The sequence below is a fragment of the Heteronotia binoei genome, chromosome 21, assembly GCF_032191835.1.
Source record: "Heteronotia binoei isolate CCM8104 ecotype False Entrance Well chromosome 21, APGP_CSIRO_Hbin_v1, whole genome shotgun sequence".
Classification (NCBI taxonomy): domain Eukaryota; kingdom Metazoa; phylum Chordata; class Lepidosauria; order Squamata; family Gekkonidae; genus Heteronotia; species Heteronotia binoei.
In genome coordinates this window covers 80,833,271-80,846,280 of record NC_083243.1, presented here as the reverse complement: position 1 = coordinate 80,846,280, position 13,010 = coordinate 80,833,271, and the positions used below count along the sequence as shown (strand labels likewise).

At 42.8% G+C, this 13,010-nt stretch overlaps 1 protein-coding gene across 2 annotated transcripts in view; it reads right to left on the bottom strand.

Annotated features, from left to right (window-relative positions):
* The window catches only part of MAPKBP1 (mitogen-activated protein kinase binding protein 1), a 216,215-nt gene that overhangs the window by 45,612 nt on the left and 157,593 nt on the right, over positions 1–13,010 (bottom strand). For both annotated transcript variants that reach the window (XM_060263107.1, XM_060263106.1), the window contains exons 19-21: positions 11,883–11,994; positions 10,712–10,775; positions 9,341–9,466 (exon numbers count right to left, since the gene is read on the bottom strand). In XM_060263107.1, the coding sequence (XP_060119090.1) occupies positions 9,341–9,466; positions 10,712–10,775; positions 11,883–11,994 (302 nt within the window). The remainder of the gene's footprint in view (positions 1–9,340; positions 9,467–10,711; positions 10,776–11,882; positions 11,995–13,010) is intronic.

Here is a 13,010-nt window from a genome sequence, read left to right as displayed (position 1 = left end):
TCCATACGCGGAAGGCACGGGGGTAAGGGGGAGAGGGGAAAGGGAGGGGAAACTGGGAAGTTAGGAAAAATAACAAACGTCCTTTCTCCCCACTCACGGACAAAGAAATACAAGTCAAAGTCTCTAGAAATCCTCTCTGGAAATCCAAACAAATGCTCTGAAGAAATCCACCGACCGTAGCGAAGATCGACTGATCTCAGCGGCGGTCAGAAGAGAACTGGCGGGATGTCCGCTCCTGCCCCGATGGGCATGCGCAGGGAAGGGGAGTGCCTGCGCATGCGCGCCGGGGCGGGGGCGCAGAAATCCGCAGCTTTGAAGTTACCGATTGTGATCGGCATCGGCGCCTTCTCCCATCAGTGTGATGCACAGAGACCACGAAGAAGATCATTCAAGAAATGTACCAAAAGATCAGCTGGATTATCAAAAATGAGTTTAATATTATAAGAACGCACACAAGAAATTATAAAAATCAAAGAATAGCAAAAAGATAATGATGCACATTTAGAAAGGCAGGATCTTCAGCTTGAGAAGACAGAACAAAGAACTGAAATCCTGGAAACTTAATGGAGATCTAATAATTTGCATTTTAGAAGAATCTCAGAGGATTCTGGGAAGCCAGATTTGGAAAAAAGCTTTCATGATTTACTTCAGAATTATCTGAGGGTAGAGGAAGACATTCCTGATATTGACCATATTTTCAAGATTTGAACTCAAGAATAAGCTTCCTCAATATATACTGATTCAATTCACCTACAAGAAAACACAAGACACAACACTAAAAAACTGAAGGGAATTACCACTTAAGGTTGCAGAAAAATAAGTGAAGATCTTTCAGGATTGACCAACAAGTGTGTTAAAGAAAAGGACAGATTTCTAGGTAGGGAATCTTGAAAGCAACAAAATACTAGCAGTTGTCAGAGCAGCACTAATGATGCAATTCTGGAATGACCAATGCTCAAGAATAGCAGTAGGGCTATATAAGGGAAGAAACATTATCAGCCTATATTGCATAGCTTGTTCTCTGGTGTAATGAAGTCTATTCACAATTTAAAATGCTTCATGTTTAGAATCATTAGATTTCATGATATATATCATTTTAAACAGAGTACTGATTCTTGATCCTGCCTCATGTGCTGCAAACATAAGTAAGTTTGCTTTTGGACTCGCAAATACTGCTCTGGAAGAAGCTTCCTGCAGCTGTGTTTCTAAGGACATTGAAATCAGTCCTTGTATCACTCTCCAAAGGATACATTTCAAAGAGCAACTTCATTAACATAAAACTAAACAAGGGAATCAGTCACCTATTCTTTATTTTACATGAATGGCCTGTCTCTTCCTAACCACACTGCAAGGACAGCTAAGAAACTAATGCCCTGCCAGATTTCTGACAAGCAGGCCTCACTTCAGAAAAACTCAAAGGGGTCTTCCACATAGAACAAATGCAGTTGCCAAGTCCAATTCAAGAAATATCTGGGGACTTCAGGGGTAGAGTCAGGAGACTTTGGGGGTGAAGCGAGGAGACATTGGGGCAGAGCCAGGAGCAAGGGTGTGACAAGCATAATTGAACTCCAAGGGAGTTCTGGCCATCACATTTAAAGGGACAGCACACCTTTTTAAATGCCTTCCTTCCATAGGAAATAATGAAGGATAGGGGCACCTTCTCTTGGGGCTCATAGAATTGGACTCCCTGGTCCAATCACTTTGAAACTTGGGGGATATTTGTGGGGGGGGGAGGCACTAGATGCTATACTGAAAATTTGGGGCCTCTATCTCAAAAAACAGCCCCCCCAAAGCCCCCAATACCTCCAGATCAATTTCTCGTTATATCCTATGAGAATCGATCTCCACATAGGGAATAATGAAGTGCCCAGCAGACATTTCCCTCCCCACCCCCACCGTTTCTGGCGACTCTGAAGCAAGGGATTGGCATCTCTACTCATGAGTTGCTGCCAACTTCTTCAAAGTAACACAGACACACCATCCCAAGAGGAAGCCTTTCCAATCAGGAGACTGAAGCCTCCGGGGGTGGAAAGTCACATGGTGGCTTTGGGGGCGGGGCTTCCCCCCGCCGGCCAGCTGACTCGGGGCAGGAAGGAGCCTGGGAAAGCGGGAAAACCCCTGCTGAGACCTGGGGATTGGCAAGCCTAAGGTCCACCTTGAGCAAATTCATGCTGCCCACAGCTGACTCCTGTCAGTGAAAAGGTGGGCTTCATTTAAAATCATCAGGAAAAAGACAAAATGAGATTAATTACCAACAGACAAACTTTTAAACCTCAGAACATTTTGTACACAGAGATCAATACTTAACCAGTCTTTTGGGCTTGGGGGCAAGATAGAATGGTATTCCGAGTATGAATGAAGCACAGGGAAGGGAGGAAAATGGAATGTATTTTTAAAATTGTATGCATGTTGGTGTTTCAGTATTTTTTCTCCAATCTACTAGCAAAAAAAAAAGTATAACAGAATACAATCCATCGTTTTTAAAAATCCACCAACCAGTATGTGAATTTTGACTAGCGCACAGACTGAAGAAAACTTTTTTTAAAATCATATGTACTGTCAAGGAATCATTATTACATAAAAAAGTGTAAGGAGATCATAAGCAAAAAAAAAAGTGTTGCAACACAGTGATGGTATGGCCATAGGCTACACAGTGGTGCCCTTTAGATGTTAGGAACTTGACAATGATGTGCTGCAAGCTTGCGCAGCCCCAACTTCCCCCTCCTTCCCTGCACCCTCCTCTTCTGCTTCCTGGCTTACTGCAATTCATTTGCCAGGACATAAGAATGGGCAAATTGCATCTAAACCAGTATCAAATGCCAGTATCAAATGCCAAGGCACAACATGTAGTACATGTTCCACAGTTATCCCACTTGCCAAAATACTCTTAATTCCTCTTGCATGCCAGGTTCCCAGACTGAAAAGACAAACGAAAAAGTTACCCTCCAGATTCTTGCTCCTCCAACAAACTGGAATTTTGTTAATTCATCCACTGACTTTTGAAAATACTGTCTATTCATCAGCCTAGTTTAAATAAGGGAAGAAGAAAGGCAAGCTAAAAAATGAAGCACATTTAAATGTTCTCTCAGTTAGGCCGCACAACAGCCTTACAGATATCAAACTGCAACCCAACTCTTTCTGTATCCCATCTAAACAGGAATGCACATTCGTAAGGCAAGCAATCATAAGTATCTTACACAAGGTCCCAAAGTTTCTTAGGTTCTTAAAGTGATGCTGCGACAGCGTCTTGCATCCTTGCAAAAATGCAGTGTTGTCAGATCTGTGTTCATAATCCAAGAGCCAGGGTAGAATACAAGCCTTTTAAAGGTGACCAAACAGAAAGTCTCCAGCTTTGCAAAGAGGTCACCAAACGTGTTTGCCAACAATCTATTGAGCTTGGTATGCTACAGACTCAACACTCAAAGCAGAAGCATGTGACAAACGAGATTTGCAATACTGACTGAAACCAGGAGTGCCTGATGCAGACTGTGCCTCAAAAAAGGCAAAGCTCTGCAAGCTTCTGAAATGAAGAGTTGGCTATAAAAAGCATTCTGCTGTACCACTTCAGCATTTTTGGCTTGAAAAGCCTTCTCCACGGCTCTATACTGAGCCATAGCAGGACAGGGTATTACATAAAGTTACATCAGAGTTTAATTTCAACAGTGATTCAAAGGCTTAGCCCAGAACATGTAAGTGCCAAGCCTCAGCCCTTGAACAGGGCATTTTTAAGCATGTACAGAGTGATCCTCTCTAATTGAACCCAGGCCTCATAGGGAAGGGCTTCCAGTTCACATGATGCAGTTTTCAGCCAGCTCTAGTACCTCTTCTTAAAAAGCAAATCTGGAGCCTTTTCTTACAAGAAAACCTTATGCACAGCACAAACTGTGTTTTCTTAACAGACAAAGAAAAACCTTCCTCTAGTAAGAAAAACATACATCACAAACCAGGATTTTGTATTTTCTTCTTAAAAGGGCTTTGTGATGGACCGGCCCTGTGTCAGCTGGCAGGCTCCAGCTCTGCCTACCCCTTCCTAGAATGCTGACCTGAAGGGATCTTCCACGCCACTGCCTTCAGGTATTGCTGCCACCACTGCCCCTGTCTTGGGCTCTGGTTAGGCAGGGCAGCCTCCTAACCTCCCTCCCGTGTCACTAGAAACATAAGTGCATAAGAGAAGCCATGTCGGATCAGGCCAATGGCCCATCCAATCCAACACTCTGTGTCACACAATGGCCAAAAAAACCCAGATGCCATCAGTGGGGCCAGGACACTAGAAGCCCTCCTACAGTTGCCCCTCCCAAGCACCAAGAATACAGAGCATCACTCCGCCTGATAGAGAGTTCCAACAATATGCTGTGGCTAATAGCCACTGATGGACTTCTGCTCCATATATTTATCCAATCCCCTCTTGAAGTTTGCTATGCTTGTAGTTGCCACCACCTCCTGTGGCAGTGAATTCCATGTGTTACTCACCCTATGGGTGAAGAAGTCCTTTTATCTGTTTTAACCCGACTGCTCAGCAATTTCATTGAATGCCCACAAGATCTTGTATTGTGGGAAAGGGAGAAAAGTACTTCTTTCTCTACCACATAATCTTGTAAGCCTCTATCATGTCATCCCTCAGTTGATGTTTCTCCAAGCTAAAGAGCCCCAAGCATTTTAACCTTTCTTCATAGCGAAAGTGTTCCAACCCTTTAATCATTCTAGTTGCCCTTTTCTGGACTTTTTCCAATGCTGTAATATCTTTTTTGAGGTGCAGTGACCAGAATTGTACACAGTACTTGAACACAGCATTATGATACTGGCTGATTTGTTTTCAATTCCCTTCCTAATAATTCCCAGCATAGAACTGGCCTTTTTGTTTATTGCAGTCGCACACTGTCTCAACATTTTCAATGAGTTATCTACCACGATCCCAAGTTCTCTCTCTTGGTCAGTCTCCTCCAGTTCACACCCCACCAACTTGTATTTATAATTAGGCTTTTTGGCCCCAATGTGCATTACTTTGCACTTGGCCATGTTGAACCTCATTTGTCACGCTGACGCCCACTCACCCAGCCTCAACAGATCCCTTTGGAGTGCCTCACAATCCTCTCTGATTCTCACCACCCTGAACAATTTAGTGTCATCCGCAAACTTAGCCACTTTGCTGCTTACTCCCAACTCCAAATCGTTAATGAACAAGATAAAAAGCATCGGACCAGTACTGAGCCCTGCAGCACCCCACTGCTTATAACCCTCCACTGCAAAAATTGCCCATTTATAATCAATCTTTGTTTCCTATTAATTAGCCAGTTTTTGATACACAAGAGGACTTGTCCTTTTACCCATGACTCTCGAGCTCACCTCAGGGCTTCCCAGAGAACTTTGGGGCTTCCCTGGAGAGTTGGCAACTGGACATTTTGCTAACTTTCTCTCCCCCTAAGGATTCCCTGCCCCACCCCTAGTGTTTCCAAGTGACAGAAGGACTCAATATCACAACAGTCAAAAGATTTATTCAAATATTATAACTATATACAGGCATATACATAGGTGAACAGAAAAATTAAATCAAAGTTGGCAAAATACTCCATCTCTCTCCTTGTTTATACTCATGCCCTAACTAGATGGTATGTAGGGCAGGCACCTAACTTAGTTACTCAAGAATACATGGTTGAACATATTCTTCTGACCCGGCCATGGCTTGCTGAGACTGCCGCTGGCGTCGGACACGCCCCCCCTGAATTGCCGTGTGACCTCCGGGCCACCGACCCCCAGACCCTCCCGGCAACCCCAAAACGGGACTGAGGTCGCCCTGCCCCACCTCCCTCACCCGGTGGGCTGACAGAATCACTGGAACCGGCGAAGCAGTCAGCCCAAGAAGCAGGGAAGATACGGGGATTGTGGGCCGCCCAGCAGTGGGATGAGCTCAGCCCCGAAGCAGAGGGAAAGTCGCCTGGCCCCGACAAGCAGAAAGAGAGGGGCCAAGCCAGCGAAAGCACGCTGCTCCAAACCGCGGCAGTGCCTGCCGCACCATGCCCACCCTGTCAGCCAGCCAGAGTCAGCCCAGCAGGCCATGGGGGAGGGAGGAAGCTGCTGGGCATCTGCCCTTAAAAAGGGTGGTGGAGTCTGGAGGGTCCCTTCCTGGGGAGAAGGCACAGGGGCTGGGGAGGAAATAAAAGGAAGGGCTGGGCGGCCAGTAGGGAGGTCAGTGATGACCCACAAGAGTGGAGCTGGTAAGGGAACCTCATTCGGCCTGAACTGAGAATGAGAGAGAGTACAGGCAGAGGAAAGCTGAAGGACCAGCCAGAGGGGCGGCAGGGTGCTGTAACCCAGCCCTCCACTCTAGATCTGAGCCCTCCCGGCTGCCCAGGGTGGGGCCCTGGGAGGCAGACGGCCGCTCAAGGGGCGGGGCCCCCAGACAGGGCGGGGCGTGACACCCTTCAAAATGACTCTGGCCCAGGAACATAACTCTGTCTGCCTCCTTCTATGGCAAGCTTCAACTGAGAATTGCCTTGAACTGAACTTTTTCTGCCCAAAAAATACTAATATAAATTGCAGTTCCCACCCAGGAACTGCCCACCCTTCCGCAGCATTCTGGGACAAACTTATGACGGACTTCCTGTCCTCTCTAGGGAGCTGCCCTCAGATTATTGGTTACACAGGGAGGGAGGGAATGAGGAGAAGACTAGGCCAAGGCCTGCCTCAAGTTTGATTGTCTCTCTCCATCTACCCCACAGTTAAACACAAACAAAATGGCATTTCTCCACAGGCTATAATTATACAAATGCAAAGGATGGCTGCTTAATAGTGCATCAGAATGTAGCCATAGCCTTTTATATCAACTGCTCTCAGAATCTAATTTGTCAAATTGGCTAGTATTTATTGAGAGGAAAATTAAATCTATGGGCATTGATTTAGATTCACTTCTTATGCTATCCTTAAAAGATGCATTTTTGAAACTTAAGCTCAGAATTCTAGATATTGAAATGCAAACGTTACATAGCCTGGCCAACAAGTCTTGCTCCCAGCTGAATTTCGAACTTCCTCTCAGTAGGGAAATTAGCGTCATATTTCTTCTCTCTACAAGCTCCACAGCAACGGCGTGCGTTCTCGTTAACGAGATGTAATGCATTACCATCTGCTATCCTATTTGGTAGATTTAACAGGATTGAGTACTCTAACAGACACTGTCTTTGTAATCCCAAGTGTATTGAAACTATTTCCCATGTATTATTGAACTGTCTTCTTTATGATATTCATTGTATATACCTGAAAGATATCTTAGCAGATATGTTGGGCTGTGCTGATTCAGGCAAAGTCCACAAACTTTTAAATGACACTTGCTCTGAGGTAACTTTAATGGTGGCTAGATTTCTTCAACAGGCCATGGAAATACGATAGAGAATGGTTCTGGAATGACCACATTTTATTTGTTTTAATTATTTAATTTGTCTAAACTCGACTCATATATATTTTACTTATTTTATGTATATTAGCTCCCTATGTACTCTATAATCTAGGATTTTATATTATTTATATTGCTATTTTACTGCTAAATCTGTTTTATGCCAATAAAGGCTTGCTGCTGCTGCTGTTGCATTATGGTTCAAAACAAACAAACAAGCCTGGGGTGTATAGTTCCTTAAGAAGTGCCATCAGAGTCCACATATATTGACATGGCTTCTACATAGGGTTGCCAAGCTCCTGCCAGGGGGATCCCCAACCCAAAAGGACCCGGTTGTCACGCAATGTGCCCTGTGCAATTACATCATCGGGAAGTGACATCGTCATGCTAGGCACATTGCACCAGGGACTATGAATCCTAGAGCATCCCTGGTGTGATGACATCACTTCCATGTGATGTCATCATGCCCCGTGCACAAAGCATGTGCAGGAGGAGTCCCCTGTCGCAGCGGTGGAGGGACTTGGCAACCCTACTTCTACAGTTGAGATACAGCTTTGAGGTTCAGGGGTGGGGGCCACCAAAGAGGTTTGAACACAGTTTCCAGAGTGATTTGGGAAGTCCAGTGATCTCTGCCTGATCTGCCAGCTGAGTGGGGTGGGCCTTATTCCCAGCAAAACAACCCCAGTGCAATACAGCGAGTGGGGCTGACATGACCGGTGGTGCTCACCATAAACTTAGTGGTGGAAGGCAATACCATATGCACCACTGATGTTAAGACTGGCTAATATGACCACAGATGCCCTTCTGTAGCAATAAAGAAATTTACATGTATGAACTTGCCCTGCTCAAAATAAGAGTTCTTGCTTGGGCAACTTTTTTTTTAAGAAGACTACTGGAAAATAACTGTTGGTAGAAAAAAAGTAGATAGAATAAATGCCAAAAAGACAAATAGGAGTGCAGTGGAAGTAATAACAACATAAAATAAGACTCAAAGGGTCTTTAATGTTAATGGCAATCCACACAGTACCTTATCCGCACAGATCTAGTGACCCTTCTTTGCTTCACAGTAATTCCTAGCACTATTTCTATTTGAGTTTCCCCACTGCCTCAGGTCATCTAGAGAGGTTCAAGTGCATAGCTCTTCCGTTCTCCAGCCAAAGAACCTGGCAGGGTATGGAGCAGAGCCTTTCAAGTTATAAGACGTTTTCACTAGAATGATCACTGTAAGGAAATATGCCAAGCCACCACATTGGTTGCCTTCTGTCCCCTTTTGAAATATTTAAGATTACAGCATTTATATTGAATTAATTTTGAAGGTGTTTTTACTGTATGAAAGATACACCATTTTTCTTTTATTTCTTGTTATTTTTATTATATTATATACAGTGCAAATCAAGCATCCCCAACCTTTTTAGTCTGCTGGCACCTTTGGAATTCTGAAATGGAGCGGCAGTTGCTGCAGTTACAAAATGGCTGCTGCAGGAGGTATAGCCAGCCACAGAAGTGTTAGAGAATGAGGTCATACGTAACTCTACCAGTAATCCTTAAACAGACCAGCTGCCTAAAATATTAAACAGGATGCCTTTTAAAATGAACAAATTGTTTAAAAGTATTTTCTTGCATACACACAACCTACCTGCAGTAAAACAGTGAAGATATTTGTGCTATGCTAGCAGCTGCTGCTGAAACAACTTAAAAAAAAATAAGCACAGCCAATCAGCTCTTCAATGACTGATCAGAAGTCCTGGAAGGCGAAAAGCCCCACTTGGCCCCTCCCACTTTCTAAAAACACTTTGTGGGCATCTGGAAAGTGTTAATAGCTGCAATATTGGGCACCCACATCTAAATATTTTCTATTAAGAATTTTTTATTGGAAATCTGGTTTAGAAACATAACAGATAAAAAATGCCTCTTGTTAGTGAAAACTGTCCAAAAAGCCACACCATCAGCTCCTACCTGAGGAGCCCAGCTGTTTTGCCCAGCTGTGCTTTCTCTGCTTGCTTCCCTCTTTGTTTCATGTCAGCCAATCGCTGCCGCATGTTTATGGTCATCTCAGAACTCAGCCGCCAGATGAAAATACAGCTGGATACAAAAAGAAATATATAATTTATAACCAGGGCTTTTTTGTAGAAAAAGCCCAGTAGGAATTCATTAGGCCACACCCCCTGACACCAAGCCAGCTGCAACTACATTCCTGCTCAGAAAAAGCTCTGATTATACCTTATTTTAGACCCAAGTACCCCAAACTATTCCAGCCATGTCTTCCTTCAGAAAATTAGCTCTGACAGTTTCTATTTTCTCCTTGGTATCAAATTTTGTAAGATTTTAGACAACAATGCCCCAAAAGACAGAAACTTTCCCTTAAGGAGAAATATAAATTATGAAGTATAACTCAGTCATAGGGCACATGGTTTGCCAACAGAAGGTCCCATGTTAATTTTCTTGCACCTCCATTTAACAGAGCTAAAGTAACAGGTACTGGGAAGAGAGATCCTACTAGTGAATAGACAATACTGAGCTAAAAGACTGTCTATCCAACTCAGAATAAGGTAGCCTCATACATTAGTTTTAAGATTGGAGGCAAAGGAGGAATTAAGTAGGCACAGCCCAAAGGAACTGTTACTTTGAATCAAATTAATCTGCTGTTAAAGTTTAAAAGATGAGAAATTCTACAGGCAATGCTGTCAAAAATGGTTTACATTTTCGAAACGGTCTTCCAAAAGAGAAAACCTTTGGGGAAAATTAGGGTGTTTTTCATTCTTAAAATTTCAAATTTGGCTTTTCTCATCCATTCCTATAAATGCGGGCAGTTTCAAGCCAATTGGAAGTACAAACGTTTTAAACATTCAGTAGCAACTCTGCTTACAACTAATATGGCTGGAACTTTCAACTGTGGAGAACTTAGCACCATAGTTAATCCATCTCTGTCTATGAACTTTTGAATTTGAAGAAGAAGAAGAAGATGATATTGGATTTATATCCCGCCCTCCATTCCGAAGAGTCTCAGAGCGGCTCACAATCTCCTTTACCTTCCTCCCCCACAACAGACACCCTGTGAGGTGGGTGGGGCTGGAGAGGGCTCTCACAGCAGCTGCCCTTTCAAGGACAACCTCTGCCAGAGCTATGGCTGACCCAAGGCCATTTCAGCAGGTGCAAGTGGAGGAGTGGGGAATCAAACCCGGTTCTCCCAGATAAGAGTCCGCACACTTAACCACTACACCAAACTGGCTCTCCATATACACAAGTATTAGTTTTAAGATGTCCCCAAACTGTTGATCCATTCAAATAATGAAAAGAGGAACTACATAGTAAGCTTCATTTGATTACCTGTCGCCTGAGACAGAGATCAAGTGTTTACAGTCATTGGTGAACTTCATCCCAGTTACAATTTCTGGGGGAGGAAACAGAACAAGCAAAACCGTTTTTGAAACATCCCATGAGCACTGTTGGAGTTCCTCAGCTCTACTCAGTAATGCTATGGAATCCTATAAATCTAGAGCCTAAGTGTATTTATTGTCCTGCTAGAGGGACTTATAGGATTTGTGCAGTTACATGGATCCTTCTCATGTAACCTGTAAATGACTGAGAATAGGAGCAATGATTACATGGGAAAGGACCTAAGAGTCACCCCAGACACATAGGGCCTATGCCTTTAAATGTTACTGTAGGCTATGCTACTGAACAATACCATCAGAAGGACCACTAGCAGATTAACAGAAGAATTGAGACATCAATATAATCTGAACCACCAATGTTAAAAAAAAAATTCCATAGCACCAAATATCTAGTTTTTAAATTGTTTGTACATGTTTTTATCGTTTTAAAACTGTAATTCAAATTGTTTGTTACCATGACTGTTAGCCACTCAGTCTGCTTGCGTAGTGGGCAACATATAAATCCAAAGTAAATAAATAAATAAATGTCATGAAGCAGCTCTTAACAACATGCTGTAACATATAAATGGCTCTTCGTTTGGTATAAGATCTGCCCCCTACTGCTGAAAAAAATAATCTCTTTGGAACACCTCTCCTGTTAAAGCCATTAAAACATAGCTTAGTGCTGAACAAAACATTCCCCATTTACATTAAATCCAGGGCTTTTTTTCTGGGGCAACACAGCAGAACAGAGTTCCAGAACCTCTTTGTGAAAGCAAAAGTCTCATAAAAAAAGTTTAAAAGTTCATGGGGGGGCACCCATGGGTTTCTCCTTCATTTCCCTCTTGAGAGTTCTGGAACCTCTTTTTCCAGAAAAAAAGCCCTGATTAAATCTAAGATTTGTCTGAAATGTGTGTGCGGGCAAACATAGTATGCATATTTCATGTTTCCCTTGCTAATTTTTCAAGATGCAGAAATGCTGATAATTCTATTAATATTACCACAGCAGCCTTAAGCAGAGTTACACCTAAACCCACTGAATCTGTTAGACTCATTTATTTCCACAAAAAAAATGGAAACTAAGATTTTCCAACTAATATTCACCAAAAGGTTCCACAGTTTACCTGAGTGCCCATACATTGTGGCCACACATTCCCCTGAGTAGAAATCAAATATAGAAAGGTTCTTATCAGAGCAACTTGTTGCAATGTAGAGACCAGAGGGATCAGTTTGTACCTGGAACCCAAAAGATAAATAAATGCATCAAATGTACCTATTGTACAGTTTCTTTACTTTAAAAGATCCTTGCTGAACTCTTCAGTGTTTTACTAAGTGTGTGAACCAACTTGGGGCTTACTGAATAAGTACTATTAAACATCATTGATTTCAAAGGAGAATGAAACAGGCGTAACTTTTCCATTTGGACCTATCTTTGATCTGGTAGTGCCCCACATTTTGTTCCACACAAGTTATTGTTTATTAAAACATTATGCTATATGAATGCTGATCCTTTCAACTAGACAGGCTTCAATTCTTTATATGTGCAAGTTATGTGCCATCAAGGCATTATGGACTTGTGGTGACTATTCTTTAGTGCACACGAAAGCTTATACCCAGAATAAAATCTTGTTGGTCTTAAAGGTGCCACTGGACTCAAACTTTGTCCAGCTGCTTCAGACCAACATAGCTACCCACCTGAATCTATCTTCATGGAAGGCAGGCACCACATTAGTTTGCCTAATTTATTCTGAGGTGCAGAACTATGTTGCCTTAATGCCAAGATGTTTTATTTGCTGTGCACAATCCAACTAGTGTCATGAGGCATATAGTTCGGATATCTGTTAAGGAACCTGACCTTACAACCACATATATGGATAACAGCACCTCAAGTGAACACCTTCTAAGCTTCTTCTTATACTGGCTAAACTAAACATTATACTTCAATAGTCCCTCAAAAATGCAAGTGATACACAGTGTTGGCTTTGATCTAGACTTCAGCTGTTGATCCACAAATCTCTCCCATTGACAACAGCATCATTTTCTTGGTCTCACAATTTCTAAACAGTGCAGGAGCAATGTAGAAAAGCAAAGGAATTAATCAGGCTCAAACAGGCTTTTCCTGAATCAAACAAATCCAGGTGAGCATATTTGTGCACAGTTTCTTTCAACAGCTGAGAAATTATAAAGCAAAACAGCTTCAGCAGCAAAATACAAGGCTATTGCACATTTGCTACAACACAGCGCACAGCATC